At 47.3% G+C, this 22,468-nt stretch overlaps 2 protein-coding genes and 2 non-coding genes across 6 annotated transcripts in view; 2 read left to right on the forward strand and 2 right to left on the reverse strand.

Moving 5' to 3' along the window:
• Positions 1-21,941, reverse strand: part of pde7a (phosphodiesterase 7A) — a 30,651-nt gene extending 8,710 nt beyond the window's left edge. For all 3 annotated transcript variants that reach the window (XM_061805800.1, XM_061805799.1, XM_061805798.1), the window contains exons 1-6: positions 21,787-21,941; positions 21,453-21,560; positions 20,601-20,780; positions 20,386-20,501; positions 13,134-13,264; positions 1,688-1,748 (exon numbers count right to left, since the gene is read on the reverse strand). In XM_061805800.1, the coding sequence (XP_061661784.1) occupies positions 1,688-1,748; positions 13,134-13,264; positions 20,386-20,501; positions 20,601-20,644 (352 nt within the window). In that variant the 5' untranslated portion in view covers positions 20,645-20,780; positions 21,453-21,560; positions 21,787-21,941. The remainder of the gene's footprint in view (positions 1-1,687; positions 1,749-13,133; positions 13,265-20,385; positions 20,502-20,600; positions 20,781-21,452; positions 21,561-21,786) is intronic.
• Positions 16,831-16,916, reverse strand: trnay-gua (transfer RNA tyrosine (anticodon GUA)). Its single transcript is given in 2 exon segments — positions 16,831-16,866; positions 16,880-16,916. It is a non-coding gene; the product is annotated as a tRNA-Tyr (tRNA).
• On the forward strand, positions 17,024-20,376 carry LOC133492943 (tripartite motif-containing protein 55-like). The gene is made up of 3 exons (XM_061805809.1): positions 17,024-18,197; positions 18,314-18,486; positions 19,697-20,376. Exons 1-3 carry the CDS (start codon positions 18,078-18,080, stop codon positions 20,184-20,186), a joined length of 783 nt encoding a protein of 260 aa, XP_061661793.1. The 5' UTR covers positions 17,024-18,077; the 3' UTR covers positions 20,187-20,376.
• On the forward strand, positions 17,119-17,191 carry trnaa-agc (transfer RNA alanine (anticodon AGC)). Its single transcript has one exon. It is a non-coding gene; the product is annotated as a tRNA-Ala (tRNA).
• Positions 21,942-22,468: the final 527 nt, after the last annotated feature.

Consider the following 22,468-nt stretch of genomic DNA (forward strand, 5'->3'; position numbering starts at 1 on the left):
AAATTAGAGCCAATCTCTCCAGATTAGAGGATACCTGCTACCGATTGCAGGTCTTTTGGGCGATTGGTGGCCTCAAATTGGCAGACTTAAACCACAATGGCCGACTTCCTGCTCCATTTCAGGCATGGGTCCCAATGGACATTTTCTGTCCGCCATGTTTAGATAGACATGTAGACCAGATTTGATGTCAATCGGTTTTTTCCCCCCTACCTTCCCAGGCCGCTTTTCATTTAATCTGCCCACAAAATGGCTGCTTAAAAACAAAATGCCTGGCTTCCTGTCCAATTTTGGATTTGGGTCCTTGAAGTCTTTTCGTTCAGCCTGTTTAGACAAACAAGTGCACACTTTTTAAATTTTTTTTTTTGATCAGATAAATTGTTTGGGCGTTGATTTTCAAACATTTTGAAATGTTTCAGGCTCATGTGGAATTTACCCTGAAACAAAATGCATGCATCATACCAAAATAGCCAACTTCCTGTTAAATTAAAAGCATTTTTGCCTCAAGTGTTTTTTTTTTTTTTAATGCATACATTTATGACATACATGTCCACCAAGTTTCACGTCAATGACTGAAACTGAAACTGGGGGCTAATTTCTCACCTTTGTAGCACCGCCTGGTGGACCATCGCTAATAACAGATTAATAAAGCACCCAAGTACGCTTAATATACAGATAATATCTCCCCCGTTATTGACAAAGTACATTTGGCCCCAAACATAACGGCGCTAACTTCCCACCAAGGCCGTGTAAGCTTCCTTTGCGTTAGCGCAACAAGGTTTCCTTGGTTGGGCTACATAAGAAAGGGCTGCTCCCACAGATAAACATAGATAAAAAATAAAAAATGAAGAAACATTGCCAACAGATTATTACAATAAGCAGTCTCAGAACTCGTTGCATTTATTAATGGAGACTAGTCATCCTTTTCAATCCGGTTTCAAACCAGCTCCCAGAATAAACGCATTGTGCACAGAGACGTGAATACATAAACGCTGATTATTTTCACTACTAGCGTAATTTCCGCCCGGTAAACCGCGACTTTTTTAGGGTTAGGGTTTATGCGGTGATGCGGCCAATTTGTGCATTTTTTCTAACGGCTACAAGGGGGGCACTCGAGCGGAAAAGTTAAGAGTGAGACCGATGGAATATATGTGCAGAGGGAGTGACTTTTACCGGTCTGGCCCTTTTAGCGCTGTGCTAGCATGTTACTGCCGTGTCTCACTGATTTTTACCGGTATGTTTTTTTTTTTTTTTTTTCCCCCCCCAACCGGCCCTGTTAGCGCGGCACTAGCGTTAGCAGCTGTGGCGTATAAACTGTACTAAATGGTATTTCCTTTACAAATGTACTGGGCGAGGCTTATAACCAGGTGCGCTCTGTAGGCCGGGAATTACGGTAGAATGAATCAAGAGCACCCCTAAAAAAAAAGTAAAAATATGGCTTGCTGATAGAAATAAGGGTACCGCAACCTAATTGCTGGTTTACAAAAAATAATCTTATTGTGATGGAGAGATTAGCAAAAGGCTACAAAAACAGGAGTGGCCATCCGAGCGCGAACGTCTTTCCATAACCTCCACAACCGCCGTCCACCGCCCCGCGTCGTCGTTTTTAAGCCGTCGCAAAAAATGGACATGATCGGCCGCATTGACGCGTGGGCGTGTACGATCGTGTTCGTGTCAAGGAAGCACTTACCTAGCATACGAATGTATAGCGCCGTCTGGTCCGAGCTGTCGTAGGAGATGGCCCCGCGCCTCTGCGTAAACACACACGCAAAAAAAAAAAAGAAAAAAAAAACAAGAGATCATCGAGCAGGGTCGTAAAAGTAACGCGCTGTAAAGTTTTAGTGTGCAATAAGCGGGTGGTGCAGCGTTTCGACACTTGGATTTCATCTTTCCCGATGTGTGAGTGTGTACATAAACACTGATAAACGCGCCGCTGTTATCAGTCGTGGGGCCAAATGTGAGGTGAGCGCCAGCTGTTTACACACACACACACACACACACACACCTACAAGATAGACCACACACTCACACGCGTGATTAGCATTTTTTTTTTTTTTTTTTTTTTGCGATGCCACCACAGAAGGTTACCGGCGGTGGGCGCGAGGGAAAGTCAGCTCCAGATCTATAACTACGATAACAACCATTCATACTTAACATTTACACTAATGGACAATTTCGAGTCGGTATATAATGCGGTCATACAGACACAAGTGAAGACGAGTTTCACAACTACTGTCAAGTCACTGGGTAATCCAAAGTGATTTTCATTTTTCACAAAGGATATTGAATGTCAAAGCCCGTCTTAAGGAGTCATGGGAGACGGTTTTGTGGTCAGATGAGACCAAATGGAACTTTTTTTGGTCAGAAGTTCACTAACGGTGTTTGGAGGAAGACGAATGATGAGTTCCATCCCAAGAACACCGTCCCTACTGTGAAGCATGGGGGTGGTATCATCATGCTTTGGGGGTGTTTTTCTGCACGTGGGACAGGACGACTGCACTGTTTTAAGGAGAAGATGACTGTGGCCATGTTATATGAGATTTGGGGTAACAACCTCTTTCCCTCAGTCAGAGCATTGAAGGTGGGTCGCGGCTGGGTCTTTCAACGTGACAACGACCCGAAGCACATGGCCAGGAAAACCAAGGAGTGGCTCCGTAAGAAGCGTATCAAGGTTCTGGCGAGGCCTAGTCAGTCTCCAGACCTAAACCCAATAGAAAATCTTAGGAGTTGGAGCTGAAACTCCGTTTTTCTCAGCGACGGCCCAGAAAACCTCTCTGATCTAGAGATGGAGCAGGCCAAAATCCCTCCTGCAGTGTGTGCAAACATGGTGAACAACTACAGGAAATGTTTGACTACTGTACCAAATATTAACATTGGTTTTCTCAGGTGAACAAATACGAACTTGCAGGTGTATTACACAAATAAATCGTGGGAAAAAAAAAAATAAATCATACGTTGTGATTTCTGGATTATTCTTTTTAGATGATCTCTCTCACGGTGGAAATGCACAGACGATGAAAATTTCAGAGTTAAGTGGGAGAACTTGCAATATAGCAGGGTGTTCAAATACTTATTTTCTTCACTGTGTTACCCAAAGCGTTATAACACCGCCAAATAGATGCGATTTATTAGACCATTTATGGCACTGCGATTGTTTATTAGCATTAAGATAAGTGGACTTAAGGCAAAGTTATGGGGCTGTTTTAAATACATAATTTCAACTTCTTTTTTCTATACTTCCAAGATAATTACTTAACACCGTCTGGTCTACAAACACGTTCCCGTTCCCTGTCCGTTGCGCATCTCTTTGGTCTCTTCAAAGCTTCAATAGTTTTGCTTACATAATTTGAGTTTCATAACTCGGTGGTTAGCTTCTTTGAGCGGGTATGACAGTTATTAAGAATGTTCAAATGTACAATTAACATGTTTTTCAAGAGCCTGGATCCAATAAATTCGGTTGACATATTTTCCATGGGGGAAAAAACAGTTTTCGATCGGGTTTGCGTCATAACAGGCGTACCCAAATTGTTTGTGGCCGAAAAATGTATCATTTTGGGTACTTTCCTAGTCGATTTAGCCCCGGCTGAGCTGAGTTTCTGTTCCTTTTCGCAGCCTCTTCGTCGTCACGGCCGAAAGAAGAGAGGTTTTCTCTCGGGTCGGAGTCGGCGTGTGCTCCCGTTGACCTCGTCACGGGAACACGCCGCCCGACACGGAACGGGGCCGCTGAGTCCCATGTGCGGCGTGCCTCAGCGGGGGAGCGAGCCAAGGCGGCTGAGTCACGAGCGCATTTGTAGCAGACGTAACCGTGCCGAGCGCGTGTTTGCTCTGTCAACACACACCTGCTGGGAAGGGGCGGAAGTGGGGGGGGGGGGGGGGGGTGTCCTCCTAACACGTCCTGGACACACTCCGTGCTGACCGCCTTCCTCTGGGGCTCCCCCCGAGGCTCGGGTTTCCCCTTCCACAAAAAGCTCGCGCGACTGGACGCCCGCCTCGGCAGCGCTCGGCCGATTGGCCGACGACAGAGTTCGAGGGTCGGGTTTCCTCCGAGCTCCGTTCACGTTTACGTGCCGCCCGTCGACGCTGGATGTGCTGCGGTCGACCGCGCCGTTGCGGCGTGTATAAAAAAAAAAGCACGTTTGTGTGAGGGGTATGATTGTATGATATTTGCACCGACGGCTGGTAGATTTGGAGTTGATCCCCGCGCATGAAATGCTTCATTGTAGAGGAAAGCCAATTTTGTGGAAAACCTGCTGGTATAAACTGAATCATTTTGGGTGTTTACACCGGCGACGAGAGTCCAAAGAACTGTAACGTTTGGAAACTGGTCTCAAAAGACTGGAGTCTCCTGAAAAGGACCACATTTGAAAACTAGCCTCAATCGGTCAAATATTTTTTTAAAGGACGTCAAGATTTTCACATACTGTACATTCCGGAACATTCACTGGATATAAGCGCAGGAGTCTTTTGCATGTTTTGAACAATAAACCTTGAAACAAAATATGCAAACGCTGTCCCAATAAAACCACACCCAAATCCAACTGACTCGAGCCAGACAAACAACGGCACGGTCTACGCTCGGGTGTTGTTTGCTGGTTAACACCAACACAAACACGCTTCGCCTGCACACTCATTACCTCGTGTCTTAAGAATTAACGAAAGTCCCGTTCACACATGGGACGGCGCTCGCCCTCTGAGGCAATACCGCTGGTCAATCCGAAGCTAATATTTCACCAGCGAGCAAACAGCTCGGCGCGCGGGGTTGGGTCATCCGCAAAAAAAGCCGTATTTAAGTGTCAACAGACCGCGGCGTGTTTACATACAGCGCCGACGCTCAGTGTGAACCGTATAGATTGTGTCCGAGCGTGTGCTGACTACACAGTGTCCGTCTATTTGGTGAGACTTAACGGTAAAATACGGTGACATCAGAAACAACAGAGATGCAAAGCGAACGTCAAAATCCGAGTACAGACTGTTCCTTGTTTTGAAGCCACGTGGACTTTTCGTCCAGTACTTCGAAGGAAAGGTATGCAAAGCGACGCGCATCGATGCGCTGTTTGGACAAGGCCCGTCGGTACCCTGCCCGTCCTTAAACGGCGGTTACACAAAGGCGTGGCGGCGTCGAGGTCGCTCATCTGGGTTGTCGTTGAATTGTGCAGCACGGGAGTGAGTTGATAAAAGTGAGAAACTAGAACGTAGGAACTTTTTTTTTTGCGGCTGGTTGAACGTGGGACAATATTGTGACTGTAACAGGAATTTTCAGTTTCAGCGGAAGTAAAGGGGGGGGGGGGGCGAATTGGTTAACAAAAAAAACGGTCAAAAGAAGTCCGGTGATGTCACGGTATGAAGTACCGCACCAAGACTGCCTCTGTGACAGTTCGCGTGCCTTTCGCTTTGTTTGACGTCAGTCGCGTTGGCCCCCCGGCAGCCTCTGGCGTGGAACGAGGCGGGATTAAAATTTCTCCCCATCTGCTGGCCAATGACCTCCTTTCACTCGGGAACGGAGGGAGTGGGAGTGGGGTGCGGAGAGGGGGGTGGGGGGGGGATGTCGCATGGAAAAGATCATTTCGCTGGACTGCGCTGGAATGAGGTCGTTATAAATATCGCCGCACCCGATGCCGATCGATTCGATTCTTTTAAAAAGACAAGCAAGCCTTCCTTCCGTATGTCACTTCCCTTTCAGTTCTCTCTCTTAGCTTGAAATCAAGATTTTCAACTCCTCTCGCTTAAACATCTTAAAATGTTTCAGGTGAAAGTCGGAGGTACGCGAGGACCCCCAATGGTTTGTCCCAAAAAAAGACTTGCTAAGAGTTTTGAATTGCCGGGCGACGAACTGATGAACGGATATTTTTTCTAATAAAATTGTAGAGATCAAAAGCTTTTTTTTTTTTTTTTTTTCCCCCCTCAACGTTTAGTGCGCGTTCTATATTTGTCAAAACACCTGGCAGATGGTCTTGCGCTCGCAGAAGTCTTGAGAACGAAATGATCTCTCAGAGTCGCTGACATCATAAGCGTGTCCATTGTCCCCCGTGCGATGCCGCGAAACCTTCATTTAAACGCAGCCGTTTCTCATCTCGGCTCAGACTCTTTGCCTAGGGTTGCGGCGCTCGAGTTTCTGAGGCCACGGATGTGGTGGAGGGGACGTAGGGACCAGGTTCACATGATGTTTAAACCTCTTGACTGCACAACACACACACACCCCCGCCCCGGGCGCTGCTCGCTGAGCAAATGTGTGACGGCTATAGTTTAACTAAGGTGAACGTTATTCCCAAGACGCAAACTAAAGTGACGCCCACGCTACTGGAGTGGAACTCTTTTGGTTGGTTCTGTTAAGTATTTGCGGCAAAGACAAAATATAAAATAAATACCCCAACAATATATATATATATGAGTTCCAGATCAAATTACCACCAGATCTCCTAGACGGGTTTAACTAGAGCTTCTGTTATATTGGAATCAGACCCAGATAAATTTGTTTTGATGTCACTAGACACCGCCGAGATGAGATGCTCAATATGTTGAGCTAGTGGTTAGCGCGTCTGCCTCGACAGTTCTGGAGTGAGGAGCTCAAACCTGCATTCATCTGAGTTCAAATGTAGTCAATTAAACTACAAAGTGCCAGGAGGAAACCAAATCCGGACCTCCCAAGTGTGAGGCTGATGTGCTAACCACTAACTGGCCGTGCTCCCAGAACACCAACTTATGGTTAATATATTACAAAATGGAGGACAGGGGCGCTGCACATTCAAAGGCAGAAGCGAATATCGGCAATCGGCAAGATTAGCGCGTTTGTCCGCGGTCAGAACCGCTTTGCGGCCTTTACAAATGAACTTGCCACCGTCACAACATTGCGACACAATGCCTTCCGATGCCCTTTCGGGGCCAGTCGGCCGTTACGGCGCCTGTTGCGGAATTCTCACACTTCCTTCAAGAGAACAGGTGTTTCTCGCACCGAGTCAACAACAGACGATGACAGCGGTTAGTCCTTTGACGGATACCGAAAGCAGCGGAGCCGCTGAAGTCAGTTTCATAAGCACGACGCTTGCGATGTCTTGCAGCACATTCCAGTAACTGAGTGCTAAGCCTTAACCGGGGGTCGATTCAGACCGCGCGCCCTGGTTGGAATCTACTTGTTGAGAGAGTGTTTTACAAGGCCGCCTCGTTCGGTTTCCGAGAGGCTCCTGCTGGTTTCAGAAGAATTGAATGCGTTCCCGTGCTGCAGATAAGGAGCGACTGTTATTTATGAGGGGCTTTTACCAGTGGTCTATGAAGGACCGCGGTTAAATTGAGTGGGGGGGGGGGGGTGGAACTGTCTACTCTGCAAAGGAATTTCATTCATTTCAAGGCGGTCATCCCCAGGCTCTAATTGCTCCACTGGGTCAACGTTGTCTTAGCCTCCCGCCAACTATTTAGGGGTCTTAAATCCACACTAAAAGGTAAATAAATATGATCGTGTCAGTCAGATCCGCGTTGCTACACGGAGAGGCGCTCTCATGGCCGACTGCGCTCGACGCGGCGGCACAGAAACAGACCGGTCATGTGATAAGAGAGGGGGGCCCCTCGTCGAGGAAAACAAAACAAGAAAGAAGGCCAGTGTCTTGCTTCCAAATGAAGGCAGGATGTGAGGGCTCACTCCCGTTTGTTTACTAAATACTGCACGTTCCTGCTTGGTGACAAACACGGGCCGCAGACTGCGGGACTGTCCGGAATTTTCGCAGAAAACCTCGAGCCGGCAGCGCCGGGGTTAAAAGAAAAAAAAAAAAAAAAAAAAATGCAGCCTTTGAGGACGCTTGTGAAACACTTGGCTCCTTCAGCATTCTTGCCACATCCTGAACCGACGTCAATGCGAGGGCCCTGCGCAGACGCACACGGCCTTATCGCTGCAGTTTAAATCAACAAAGTATTCTCCGCCGCCCCTCCCCCCACCCGCTTCTCTCTTGCAGCGGCGGCTTATCATACGCGCGCACAGAGACGTCCGTAGCTTGGCGGCAAAGCGAGCGCCGCTATCTGCGGCTTTTACGCACGAGCTTATCGCTCCGTCTGTCTAAACGTCTCTGATGAGAAGTCGGTCTTGGGCCGGAGACCTGCGGCACCCTCCGATGATGGCGGCCAAGATGACGAAGGCGATTTTGGCCCGGGTACGACTTGCCAGATACCCGAAGGGCGTTTTCGCAGTCCGTGCAACTGACCTCCCTTATCTCCCAGTGCCACGTGATGCCCTTATCGCCATTATCTATTCATTGAGCTTTCTATCTGGCTATGTCAAAAGTTGTGCGATACTTCCCTCGCTATATCGCGATTAATCATTGCTGTATCACAGATTTTCAAGGAATTGTTTTTATTTTATTATGGGTAATAATAATATACGGGCGGGTCTGATGTTACGTGACTTCAATGTGGTGACCCCATTGTCCCAGACCACGTCGAGCAACAATTAGGTCTCCTGGAAGAGATGCAAGGAAATGGAACACGAGAAGAGGCGAACAGAGCGAAATCTCAAGCTAATTTTTGTGACGTTTATTTCATACCGCGCTAGACGATCTTCTTCTTCTTCTTCTTTTCCTTTCGGCTTGTCCCACAGCGTGTCATCTTTTTGCATCTAAGCCTACCTCGTGCATCTTCACCCACAGTCTTCATGTCCTCCCTCACCACATCCAGCAACCTTTTCTTTGGTCTTCCTCTCGCTCTCTCTTCCTTGACAGCTCCATCCTCAGCACCCTTCTACCGATGTACTCACTCTCTCGCCTCTGGACATGTCCAAACCATCTCAGTCTGCTCTCTCGAACCTTGTCTCCAAAACATCCAACTTTGGCTGTCCCTCTAATCAGCTCATTTCTGATCCTATCCAACCTGCTCACTCCAAGAGAGAACCTCAACATCTTCATTTCTGCCACCTCCAGTTCAGCTTCCTGTTGTCTCTTCAGTGCCACCGTCTCTAAACCGTACATCATGGCCGGCCACAACGCTGTTTTATAGACTTTGCCCTTCATCCTAGCGGAGACTCTTCTGTCACATAGAACACCAGACACCTTCCGCCAACTGTTCCACCCCGCTTGGACCAGTTTCTTCACTTCCTTACCAACACTCTCCTTTGCTTTGGATTGTTGACCCCAAGTACTTGAAGTCGTCCACCCTCGCTATCTCTTCCCCCTGTGGCCTCACTCTTACCCTCCATCCTTAAGATATATTCTGTTTTACTTCAGCTAATCTTCATTCCTCTCCTTTCCAGTGCGTTCCTCCCATCTTTCTAATTGTTCCTCCGCCTGCTCCCTGCTTTCACTGCAGATCATTATATCATCCGCGAACGTCATAGTCCAAGGATACTTCTTTCAAACGCAGTGTATAACAAGAAGGAGAAGACTCAAAAGCATCAGCATACTATTTTGGTAGCTGAAGCAGATATCGGTATCCCACAAACACCAAGACTCGCGGTGGAAACGTCGGCCGGGTCAGTGTTTATAGTTCTATGTCGTATCGTGGGCGAGCTGCACTGAACTCCGGCGTATTAAAACACTGCTTTTGTGCTTTCTGGAAGCCAAACGACGAAAGGAAGCCACGCGGCGGTGGAATAGTCTATGCGGAACCAAGACGGGACAAAAACAGTGCAATTATCCAGTGAAATCTATGAACGTGTGACATGAGAGGCGCGTGACTGAATGTGGCACACTTCTGCTGGTTTCATTCCTGTCTTCATTCCAGAAAATGACCTGCTGAACTTTACTCATCATTAGCCTCACCTCAAAGAGTCAAAATGCTCAACAGTAACAGATAAAAGAGGCCTTTTGTTATGTGGTGTGAAGCCTCCTCCTCCTCCGCTGCATTTTTCCTTATAACTCGTTGTAAGCATTCCCACGGAGCGACATATTTCCCCACAGCTCACTCGCGTCTTTAGCCCGCCTTGGCCCCGTGTTTACAAGACGGATTGTCGTCATCGGCGGAGTCAAGATGAAGAAGAAGAAGAAGAAGAAGGTAGTGGCGAAGAGAGTGAGCTAGAAACAGAGGGCTTGTGTGCGAGCCGAACAAAATAGTCAAAAGAAAGAAAAAAAAAAAAAACTGAAGAGAGTCTCGGGCCATCTGCGAGTCTGGAAAAGGGCCAAACCACTGCCCACAGTCCCGAGGCACATGCCCGACAGCCCTGGTTCTGCCGTGCCAGTCCGGCCCAGCTTCCTCGAACGACGGGCCAGCGGGACCGCATGTACAAACACAGCGGCCGCAAGAGTACATTCACACCCCTCGCAGTTGCAAGTACGGGATGGGACGCGGGATTCGTGAACGTGCAACCGCTTTCCTACAAAGACGGAATGCTGCACATCCTTGTTTTAACTCGAGAACAAGTGCACACAATACACTCACGAATGAAAATGTGTTAAAAAAGCAAAAATCGCCCCCCCCCCCCAAAAAAAAAAAATCTGTGCAGGTTATGAATTACTTGGGTTTCATTCAACTGCCAACCAATTCAAACTATTTTGAATGTTTTCTACAGTTCTCCTGAGGGATATCATAGCCCAAGCAAATTGCTACAAACCACCAAGAGTCCTGACAACACTGGGGTCCATTGAGATCCAGGACTACAGCCTTAAAGAAGGCCTCCTGTGACAGCAGGCTAGCTTCAAAGCGGACACACATGAGTGAATATGTGGGGCAGAATCACGCACAAAGCGCTTAATGGTCAACCGGGGGGAGTGGGGTGGGGGGGGGGTGGGGGAAGAACATGCTCCAGGGGTCGAGCGGTGACTTCACGCTTCGTAAATACTCCCAACAGCAGAACACAACGCAAGCAACGAGCGTCGACCCCCGCGTAAGAGAGCTGTAAACATTGGCCCGAAACGCAACTACCTTTGCATTAGAACCTTTTTGCGGAGCGTGCACTTTTTCAGAGTCCTGGACACTCTTCCTAACCTCACGTCGCAGAACCCAAAGAACTTTGGGGGAAAAAAACTAACCCATATGCCACAGAAAATAAAATCAGCCTAGAACCCCACTTTCACATATTAACGCAAAATAGCGTACTCGATATTTCTATCGTAACAGAACAGAAAAAAAACATGAAAAAGTCTTTGGCCCCCTTCCTAAAACTGAACACTTCAGTTCGAAGCAGCCCATTTATGTAGGACTTCCAGTGCTCATTCTTTGACAAACTACTGCTAGGGATTAACCCCAAATTGGAACCAGAGGACTGACGCGTGACACCATTTTTTTTTTTGCCACTATCAGCTAAAAAAAAAAAAAAAAAAAAAAAAGGAGGGGGTCTAGGGGGGGGGGGGGGTCTAAGGGGTTGGGTTTTTTTTGTTGTTGTCATTCTGCAACCAAAAAAACCAGCTGGTCTACTGGAGGCAAATCTCCACGGGTGACAAGCAGGAAGTGCAAGTGTGACATATGTTGTTTCTGCCAATGTGTCAAAAGGGATGTTGACATAAATAACAGTGCAGTGGCGTTGGCGTATTCCCGGGGACAAAATCGCAAAACGGTGTTTTGAAGCTGTGACTACCACACGCACGTAGAGAAAAAAAAAAAAAACGTGAGACCCTCATTGGTTATTCTGGACCAGGAACCACCTGCGAGATTCCTGTGGACCATTTTGGAAAAGGTACTTTCTAAGGCCTCGGTAATGACTGCAACCATTTATTTGGGGGACGTGGCTATGCAATGAGCAAAAACTTGTGTGCGTCGACTCGCGTGGAAAATCGTTTATCTGTGCGAGCTGTCTAGGATCGGTTGGTCCCAAACAGTGAAGAGACAGATGGACAGATGGATGCTATTTTTTTGGGCCTTGCAGGTGCCTGGAATTGTTTGAGAGGTGGCTAAACAATGAAAGAAAAGATTGCGGGGCTAATACACTATGAGCGGAAAATAGTGCGCTTACCTGCGACGGCTATATGGCATCGGGACCCCTAAGGAGTTCCAAGCTCTTCAGAAAGTGTCAGGTAGGAGCCCAACTTTTTTGGGGGTGGCTACACAATGAGTGAAAAAAGAATCTGCAACAGCTGTCTGTAAATTTGGGGCCAAAGTGCTATGTTTTAAGGCCTCAGGAATATTAGCACAACAATTTGGAGACTGGCTACACGATGAGTCAAGAATGTGGGGCCACACAATGAGTGCAAAAAGAGGGTGTTAACCTGCTACGTTCTGGCATCGGGCGCCTAACAATCGGGTGGCTACACAATGAGCGAAAAGGGTAGGCTACAAAATGAGTAGAAAACAGAGTGTTCTACTCAAACAGCGACCCGAAGAGCTGTCTGGATTCTGCTTATGAGGGCCTTGGGAATGAACACGTCCATTTGGGGAGGGGAGAGGGAGGCTACACAATGAGTGGAAAGAGAGTGCATTTACCTGCGAAAGCTTCTCTGGGATTTGGGGCCCCGAGGAGTTGAGGAGCTAAATGTTACATTTTAAGGCCTCGGGAATATTAGCACAACAATTTGGAGACTGGCTACACTATGAGTGAGCAATGTGGGGCCACACAGTGAGTGCAAAAAGAGTGTTAACCTACTAATTTCCGGCACCGGGCACCTAACAACTGAGTGCTTGTTTTTAAGGCCTCTGGAATTAATGCGACAATTATGCAGGGCAGGCTACACAATGAGTGGAAAAGTGAGGGTTCTACTCGAACGGCGACGCGAAGAGCTGTCTGGATCCTGCTTTTGAGGGCCTTGGGAATTAACGGGTCCATTTGGGAGAGGGAGGCTACGCAATGAACGGAAAGAGAGTGCATTTACCTGCAAAAGCTGTTTGGGATTTGGGGCCCTGAAGAGTTGAGGAGCTAAATGCTACATTTTAAGGCCTCAGGAAAATTCGCACAACAATTTGGAGACTGGCTACACTATGAGTGAACAATGTGGGGCCACACAGTGAGTACGAAAAGAGGGTGTTAACCTGCTACTTTCTGACATGGGGCATCTTAACAACTGGGTGCTTGTTTTTAAGGCCTCTGGACTGAATGCAACAATTCGGCAGGGTGGCTACACAATGAGCAAAAACGGTTGGCTACACAATGAGCAAAAACGGTTGGCTACGCAATGAGTGGAAAAGAGTGTTCTACTGCTGTCTGGATGCTGCTTTTGAAGGTTTTGGGAATGAACGCGTCCATTTGGGGAGGGGAGTGTGAGGCTACACAATGAGCGGAGAGGCAGTGCGTTTACCTGCGAAAGCTGTCTGGGATCTGGGGCCCCAAAGAGCGAGGAGCTGGAGCTGAAACTGATGGCTCCCCTGCGGCTCAGGACGTGCTTGGGAACCGGCCTGTCCAGAGGCAACACCGGCAGCTGATAGCATACTTCCATTGAATAGTCAGGGAGATAACAAAGGAATACTTAGAAAATATAGCAAGTGCAAAAAAATAATAATAAATGTCAATATTATGAGCTGCAATCCACGTTGAAAGTGTTTCTGTTCATTGTGAGCCGGCCTGGCCCAACTTCCAAAGGGGATCAAAACACTGTTTACAGAGCTCCTTTGGCGTCATTGTACTTGTCAAGAAAGAAAGAAATTACAAAAAAAATGAAAGAAAAAAAATAATATCTCATGGAGATCCTTTCCTCCTCATTCTGCTCAAACCCAGGCCCGAAGACCCGACAGACAACGAGACCTTCTTGCCATTTTCAGGGTCTTTATGAAGACGCTTCCTCATTTTTTTTTTTGGTCCCCCCCTTTTTCCTCCTCCCTCCTTCCTCAGAGCACAAACGAACGTCCGCTGCTTTTTGGGTTCCGCATGTTCACGACTAACGACCCAAAAAAAAAAAAAATTAAACAAAAGAAAAAAAAAAAAAAAGACTTCCCAAAACAATTTAAATGTGAACTTCAACGTCTCACGTGGACATAACCGCCGCTTGAGTGAGCCCAATTCCGGGGGAAGGGAGCTCGACAAGCCGCCGCGGCGTGGTGGCTGGTGTTGCTGGTCGCTGCTGGTTGGGGGGCGGGGAAGGGTCTTCTCCTCGTTCCGCCGGCCTCACTCGCTCCTTCCAGGGTCCAAACGGATTCGGTCCGTCGGTGGGGCCTCCTTCTTCTTTCTTTTCCGGAACCACAAAAGTGTCAGCCAGCCTCGAACAAGAGGAAGCGACGGGGGGGGGGGGGACCCCCGACGCTTTCGTTCCTAGCTCGTCCGCCTCGCTCCCGGAGGCTCGTCGAGACACCTCATGGCCGTCGGTACATTCTCCCCCCTTTTGAGCGGACAAAAAAAAAAAAAAAAACAACAACGAGTTTATTTTAACGCGAAAAACGTTCGTCCCGGCTGCCGTTTCTTCAAAGGGCCGACACCACCTGCCGGAGATGGTGCTGTTGTGGGGAGGGGGGCGGGGGGACACACACACACACACACACACGCACGCACACGCACAAAGGGTAAAAGTGAAACGCCTTCTTTTTACGCGGGGCCAATAGGAAAGCGGCGATAGTTGCAAACCCCGCGCCCATTGGGTGCTCGTTCTCGTGCCGAATGAACGCCGCCTTCCCATTGGCTCCCTCCCTCGAGGACCCGTTTCTGAGTGGTGGTTTTCCTCAAGGGTATCCCTCCGCACGAACGGGGCTTGCCCCTGCGGCGGGCTCCGCGCACACGCGCGCAGTTGCCCGTGATTACCTTCATCTCATGACTCACTTTTACTCAGGAGCTGAGCAAGAGTGACTCAAGATATTGCAAATGAAAAAGGCACACTCAGCAAATGTTTTTTTTTTTTATGGGGGGGTATTTTTTTTTTTTTTTAACTGGCGTGTTTATCTGGCATCCAAACATATTGCGTGTGTGTATATGTTTGATAAGCTGCAGCTAAATACACACAGTTGGTTGAGTGGATTGCATCACCCCCTCCCCCCGTCCCCCCCTCCCCAAAAGATAAACATCCAGCATTAATGGAGCAGAATATTTGGGGAGTTCCATGTGCCGGTGGGGGGGGGGGGGAACAATGGATGTGTCATGGCAACAGTCAGGCTCTGTGCCCAGCAGGAGCATAACCCCCCCGCCCCCTCCCCAATTTCCATGCCCCCACGCCCCACCCCTTACTAATGCACCCCCTCCCCAAGCATGCACAAAGGCGCTCCACATCATTTCCAGACATCCCAGACAAAAAAAAAAAAGACTCATCAAGTACATGACGGGGGGGGGGGGGGGCGAATAAGTGAGGACCGGCTGCCGTGCAAGCGTAAAAATAATCTAACACACTTAAATGCATTCGACGTAGTTTCGAACCCCCCCTGCAATCATTAATAATTGTATAATGTTCACAACAAATTGAATCTGATGGTGCGTGAGGATAAGCGGCAAAGAAAATGGATGGATGGATGCTATATTTCCTGATGATTATTATTTTTTTTTTGTCCACTTGGAAGGAGGAGAGCGCAGAAGCGGCGGGTGCGATTGCTAATTGGCACGAGGGCACCTCAGGGAGGTTTTTGCCCCCGAGGGTGCGGAGGGGGGGCGGGGGGGGGGTCTCCCGTGAGGACCCGGCGCCTCATCAGATACGGTAATTGATTCGGTCGTGATCCTTGTGACGTCATTAAAGGTTGCCGGGGCAGCAGTTAAAAGATTTCTGCAAGTCAGTCATTAATCCTCGTGACGTCATTAAACGGTGTGGGGCAGTTTAATGATTTCTGAAAAAAAAAATTGATCAGGTTCAGGGTGTTTAATTAGGCATAAAGTTATTTTTTTTAGTCATACTGTATTAAAAGTTATCGTCAAGACTAAAAACAATGTAAAAACGTATTTATTTGCCTACAATATGTGTTAAGCGTTTAATTCAATTTAATTCAATGATTTTATTTAATTTAATTCATTTTTCCCTGCCTAGGGAGGAGCTCCTCTCTTTAATTAACAATTAAATTAAAGTGTATTTAGAAATGATTAATTTATCAAAAATATGTTAAAAATAAAGTTTAAAAATAAATGCATGCACTTATTTTTGCAATTTCAAAAAATATTCCAGGAAGCAAAGAAATAATATATATTTGTGCATAGCATGTTCGTAGAATTAAAAAAAACTAAACAAAAGAGGACAATTTAAAAAGGGTAACTTGCGCCATCTTGTGGCGCAATAGAGTTGAACAAGAATAAGGAGATATGCGAAAATCAGAATAGAAAAATACACATAAATAGAAAGAAAATATATGAACATTTAAAAAATACGTGTGACATTAATTTAATGGTTTAAACATTTTTTTAAATGATTACATTTTTATTAAATAATGGCAACTGATTTAATTGTGTGATACAATTAGAATTTAGAACGTATTTTGAATAATGGGTTCATACAGGAATAAATGAGTAAATAATGTAACACTAAGTCGAAATATGTACAGTATACAGTACTGTTTTTTTTTTTAAATAATACAGGAAGAAAATAAAATTCAATGCACATTCTACCGCTAGAGGGCGCTACTTAACTGCATTTCGCACAATGGGCCCATTCTTTTTTCCAATGGGGGGGGGTTGCTTTTCATTTCTGTATTACCGTAATTGAAATATAAAAACATGCATGCAAAGTTAATCACTAATGACGTGTCTATTCGCTCAATTATTATTATTATGATTCGCAGGTTGACGTGCACATAAAGTACACACGGACGGACGTGTAGAAAATGTGATTGGTGTACACGAGGCCACATTTAATTCCCGATGATTATGTGACGTTCAGGCACTTTTGGAAATAACACTTACGTGAGCAGCTTAATATGTCAGTGATGACTGTCACAAAAACAAAATAGCAACCATTAAAATGCAATATTATGCATGTTCAAAATCAGATATTTCGTAGCGGGGGGGGGGGGGGAGGAACAGAATTAACAGTCACGCCGGGATTGAGGTAGAATTTTTTTTAGCACACAAAAAAAAAATAATCAAAATCCGAAAAAGTTTCCTTCGAGCCGGATTTGAACCAGCGACCTAAGGATGTCAGTGTTACCGCTACAGTCCTCCGCTCTACCAACTGAGCTATCGAAGGAGATACCACATGGTTGACAAAATAGTTATTTTATCTACGAAATAGGAAAGGACGTACAATCAGTGTGATCATACCATATCGTATGAATATTGTGATTATACCGTAATTTTACCTGTGGTCAGGGGTGAACCATCACCCAAGCGTTGCTATCGTATCCGCACGTAATATGTTTACAGGAAAATGTCGGCTGTATTTGCTCAACGGGGAATTAGCTCAAATGGTAGAGCGCTCGCTTAGCATGCGAGAGGTAGCGGGATCGATGCCCGCATTCTCCACAGCTCTTTTCTTGTGTCTCGAATAATAATACATAAAATACAATGAATGCATTTTACGGATATTTTATCACTTTGACGACGACTTTTAAATTCTGCTACTGATGTAAAAAAAATGTTTGAAAATACCATAATACTGTCAGCATTGAGTTCAATGGCAAAATGTACAATACGTGGGAAAAAAAAAAACATTACTTACCTTTTTAATACGGTGTCGATACTGTAAGAAGTCTGGCCTTTGTTGCTGCACAAAATGGCATCGTGTGAGGCAAACTTGACATTATGTGTTTTTAAAAAAACTTAACAAGGTGTGCCGTATTTGATATATGACGAATTTGACACATACGTAAAATATAATCAACCTGTGGCTGCCTTCACATATCTAAAGATTCGATTTTGTTTACGTTTCACCGTGTTCAAACTCGAGACAGGGCGCAACTTTTTTTTAATTTTTTTTTATATATGTTCCATAATTTAAAACAGTGACCATCTTGCGGAAACGACAACGGCGTCGTAAGGTTCAGCTGCCCGCGTCCGGCCGTTATCATTTGCGGGCCGAGCCGGCCGGAGGCCGAGCGCCGCGGACGTGAAGGCGAAGAGCGTCGGCAGCCGGCAGCCGGCAGCTGTCAGCCACTTCCCCTTCTCCGTTTCAAATATGGGCACGGTATAAATGGCGCTGACGTGAGTGTGCGGTAGCTTCTAAAAACAGACGTGACACCAGCAGCGAGAGAAAGAGAGAGAGAGAAAGAGGAGCGACACGCACCCGGACAAAAGCCGCCGAGGCCTCGTACTTTTGGGGCCTGGTGTTGTTTACGTAACGCGGTGTTTTTCTGACATTGACCACCATTTTTTTTGCGTGTGTGTGCGTCTGGGAAGCGTGACGGACGCCATGGAGAATCTGGAGAAGCAGCTGGTTTGCCCCATATGCCTGGAAATGTTTACGAAGCCCGTGGTCATCCTGCCCTGCCAGCACAACCTCTGCAGGAAATGCGCCAACGACGTCTTCCAGGTAAGAAACGACCCGCCCGCCGGAGCGCAACGGATAAACCAAGTCCACGGACCGACCAAAAACGCGTTCTTTCCAAACGTTCCCGTCGCCTATAAGAACTGTCGACGCGCTTGCAGGCCTCCAACCCGTACCTGCCGACCACCCGGAGCGGCTCGCTGGCGTCCGGCGGCCGCTTCCGGTGCCCGTCCTGCAGGCACGAGGTGGTCCTGGACCGCCACGGCGTCTACGGGCTGCAGCGGAACCTGCTGGTGGAGAACATCATCGACATGTTCAAGCAGGAATCCGGCAGGTCGGTATCCCGTTTGCGTTTGGAATCCGTTTTGCCATAAGCGTGAATGCGACTATAAATAATACGTTCCAACTGCGGCAGTCATGACCCCGAACTGCAAAGGTCGCTTTATCGCAGGGGTGTCAAACTCGTTTTTTAGCGCGGGGCACATTGTTGTTCCGGTTTCCCTCAGAGGGCCAAAACAAACAAAAACATTCAATCATCTCATCACATTTACATCCTCAATTTATGAACTCGTTTTGGATTCGGAAATCAAGGTTAATGTTTTTTTTCCCCAACTATTCACGTTTGGTAACACACAAAAAATGATTATAATATCTCAACTTTACCATTTATGATACACGGCAATTTGAGATTTGACGCTGTAGATTTGGCTTCGCGGGCCACGTAAAACCGTGCGGCGGGCCGGATCTGGCCCCCGGGGCCTCGAGTTTGACACCTGTGCTTTACAGAGTAAACTAACAGGTTTAAATATAAATAGAGTAGATGTAAAAATGTACACACCCCAGTTCAAATGCCAGTTTTTTTTCATGTGTGTGTAAATAAATGAGAACGAGAAACACGATTTAAAAACATATTCCCCCATTAATGTGACCAATAAGCGTCACACCTCCATTTAAAAATAAAAGATAAAAAATCGGAACTGACTTTGACAGCAAGACAATGCAAGAAACTACTACATATTAATATAATATAATGAATATTTTGACAACGGCCAAGTTAATTTGACAAGACTTAAACCCTAAGGAGAATGCATTTCAAGAATCGCACAACCGAAGGGATTGTCAAAGCTTTCATGGTGCGGGGAGAACTGCAAAGGAGTTCCTCAGGGTGCGAGTAGCGGAACGTTTTACTTCACGCCGAAACAACAATAGCGCACTTTCGCTTTAAAATGTTAAAATCTTAACTTACATCTCAGACGTGAATTCAAATAAGAACTGCAAATGTTGGTGTTTTGGATTTAGGACTAGGACTCACGATTTCGGACTAGGCCTCGCCGTTAATGAATTTTTCGAAGGGACATGCATGCGATTGATCCGCCCGCTTCAATCCAACTTGGCATGCACGTCCGACTCCGCGGCGACGCCGTTCAGCCCTTCGCATTCCGGCCGCGGCCGAGACCCGACGGCTCGTCGATAGACTTCCGGCGACGCGGCCCCCGTGACATTATCAAAGTGACATCGCCCCCTTCCCCGTCGATTCCAAACAGCGGGAGCGCGCCGGCGCCCGAGCGCAAGGAGGCCGCAGCGCCCATGTGCGACGTCCACAAAGACGAAAAGATCAACATCTACTGCGTGAGCCACAATGTGCCCACGTGCTCCATGTGCAAGGTCTTCGGTACCCACAAGGACTGTCAGGTGGAGCCCATCAACAGCATCTACCAGACCAAGAAGGTGAGCCGCAAACGCAAAATACCCCGTCGAAAGTACGTAAGCAACCTCGATCCCGCACAGACGGAGCTGAACGACGGCATCGCCATGATGCTGGGAAACAACGACCGGTTGCAAGGGATCATCAGTCAACTGGAGGAGGCCTGCCGCGCCATCGAGGTCGGTGCCCGTCGCGTGCGGCGCCCATCTTATATGTCACCCGCTTTGAGTTTCCGTCCGCCCCGAGAGGCAAATATTCTCACTGTGCTCTGCGTCTTTCCCTTTTTATATCCGTTCTCGCACCTCCGCATTCTTACTACAACGTGTTAGTCCGCCTCTGGCCCCGCGACGGCCTGGCAAAGTCGTTCACGCGCGACGGCCGTCACTTCCTGATGCGTGACGCCGCCGCCTCGGTTTTAAAAGCGGGAACGGCGAGTTTTTACAGACTAGCAGCTATTGGGTTTCGTTTTAGCTGAAAGAACTTTTAAGGGGGCAGCCCTGTCGCAATGTCAAGTCCAGATTTCATTACCATGAGCCAAAAACCAACAATGGTCTGATCGTTCCCTCACATGACGTCGCGTGAAGGAGAACAGCCGACGCCAGAAGAACCTGGTGTGCGAGAAGTTCGACTCGCTGTACACCATCCTGGAGGACAAAAAGCGCGACATGAGTCTCAAGGTGACGGCCGAGCAGGAGGAGAAGGTCACCTACATCAGGGGCCTGACCAGGAAGTACGGAGATCACCTGGAGGAGAGCTGCAAGATCGTGGAGAAGGGCTTGGAGATCATGGAGGAGCAAGAGATGGCCGTCTTCCTGCAGGTCCGACCGCGAAACGGTCGCCGGGATGTGTTTTCGCTGGAGGCTAACCGTGTTTTTGTTTCCCTCCTCCAGAACACAAAACCTCTCCTCAAACAGTAAGTATGGCTGAAACAAAAACGTAACACAAAATCAGAATTATAGCCCGCGAGGAGCAAGTTTACCGTGAAACTCGGAACTTTATCCCAGTACTCGGTAGAAACTTTAGCGATGTCTACGTAGGAAGTCTAGCCCAGAGATAGAAAGAACTTTTACAGCAGAACTTGGTACAAGCATTACCTGGAACAAGAGACATTTTAAGCCAGAACTACAGTAGAAACCTCACCTTGGATCTGTAGTGCAGAGTGAGGACTTTCGTTCAAAAACTATAAACTTTAGCCTGGAACTAGGTGGGAAGTTTAGTCCGGAGCTAAGAAGGAAATTTTAGTCCAGTCATTACCAAGAGATTTGGGATTATTGGCTAAAACTAAAATCAGAAACTAGGAACTACATCGAAATTTTAGCAATGGCTTTGTAGGAAGTCTAGCCCAGAGCGAAGAAGAACTTTTACAGCGGAACTAGGTACAAACAATAGCTGGAACTAGAGATATTTTAGGCCAGAACTATGGTAGAAACCTCACCTAGGATCGGTAGTGCAGAGTGAGGACTTTTATTCAAAGACTATAAACTTTATCCAGGAACTAGGTAGGAAGTTTAGTCCAGAACTTAGAAGGAAATTTTTATCCAGTCATTACAAAGAGATTTGGAATTGTTGGCTAAAACCAAAATCAGAAACTTTACCTCAGAACTAGGAACCCAAGACATTGAATAGTTAGGACTGAGAACTTTAGCCTGGAACTAGGTAGTCTCTTGAGTCAGGAACTAGGTTCTTTCCCCTGGAAACAGGATCTTTAGCAAAGAACAAAGAAGATTAGCCTGGACTGAGTCCACAGCTGTGACCGCTTCCCGTTGTCGATGATGATAGTACCAGGCACTAAAGGTTCCGGGAACTTTAAGCAGAATCGTAGGTCATATAAACAACGTACCATCTCGGTATTTTTGCATACGAAGTGAAATGCAAGCAATTTGGCGTCTTTTTGCACGTAGACTAGCCGATGCGTGTAGCACATCCCACCTGGACAAAGTAGAGCGAGGCTACGAGAACATGGATCACTTCAGCGCCGACTTCCGGGAGGAGCGCAAAGTGTTGGGCAGCATCGACTTCCTCCAAGGTGACGAGATGATCGCCGTCACATGACGCCGAAGGTCTCTCTGACACCCCTCCCCCTCCTACAGACGACGACGAGGACGACGAAGAGGACGAGGATGAACCGGCGGGGACGGCGCCGGCAGAGGCGGCGACGCCCGCGAGCGCCCCGGCCGTCCCGGCCGCCGGCTCTTCTGCGCCGCCGCTTCAAGCCGCAACCCCGCAGGCAAATCCCGTCCCCCCACCAGCCAAGACCGCCGCGTCCACTTAAAAGTCAGTCGGGATACTTTTGGGGCAAAAGTGAAACTGCGACGGCGGCGCAATGACTGACCTTTGACCCCCTGGTGTTTTCTGCGGATTCTTCCCGACGATTGTGGAGCATTCATTCATGTTTTTGCGACTTCAAAAGACACAACCGTGTACCTTAAAAATGAATAAATATACAAAACGAACTTTATTAGTAGCAAACAACTAACGGGCCTTATGATATTCCAATATTCCATATCAGCCTCTCGCCCTTGAAGGTTATTAAAAAATTAATTGTGAAAGCACATCTTGGTCTTCACTAGATGAACAATACTTCAATTCTATTAGCGGCAGTTCTGCCTTG

This window comes from Syngnathoides biaculeatus, chromosome 19, assembly GCF_019802595.1.
Source record: "Syngnathoides biaculeatus isolate LvHL_M chromosome 19, ASM1980259v1, whole genome shotgun sequence".
Taxonomy (NCBI): domain Eukaryota; kingdom Metazoa; phylum Chordata; class Actinopteri; order Syngnathiformes; family Syngnathidae; genus Syngnathoides; species Syngnathoides biaculeatus.

Bases quoted from the DNA above. Each gene is read 5' to 3' on its own strand.
- LOC133492943 (XM_061805809.1), top strand. From the start codon at position 18,078: ATGGAGAATCTGGAGAAGCAGCTGGTTTGCCCCATATGCCTGGAAATG. The intron at 18,198-18,313 runs GTAAGAAACGAC...ACGCGCTTGCAG, and splicing joins GCGCCAACGACGTCTTCCAG to GCCTCCAACCCGTACCTGCC. The intron at 18,487-19,696 runs GTCGGTATCCCG...GATTCCAAACAG, and splicing joins TTCAAGCAGGAATCCGGCAG to CGGGAGCGCGCCGGCGCCCG.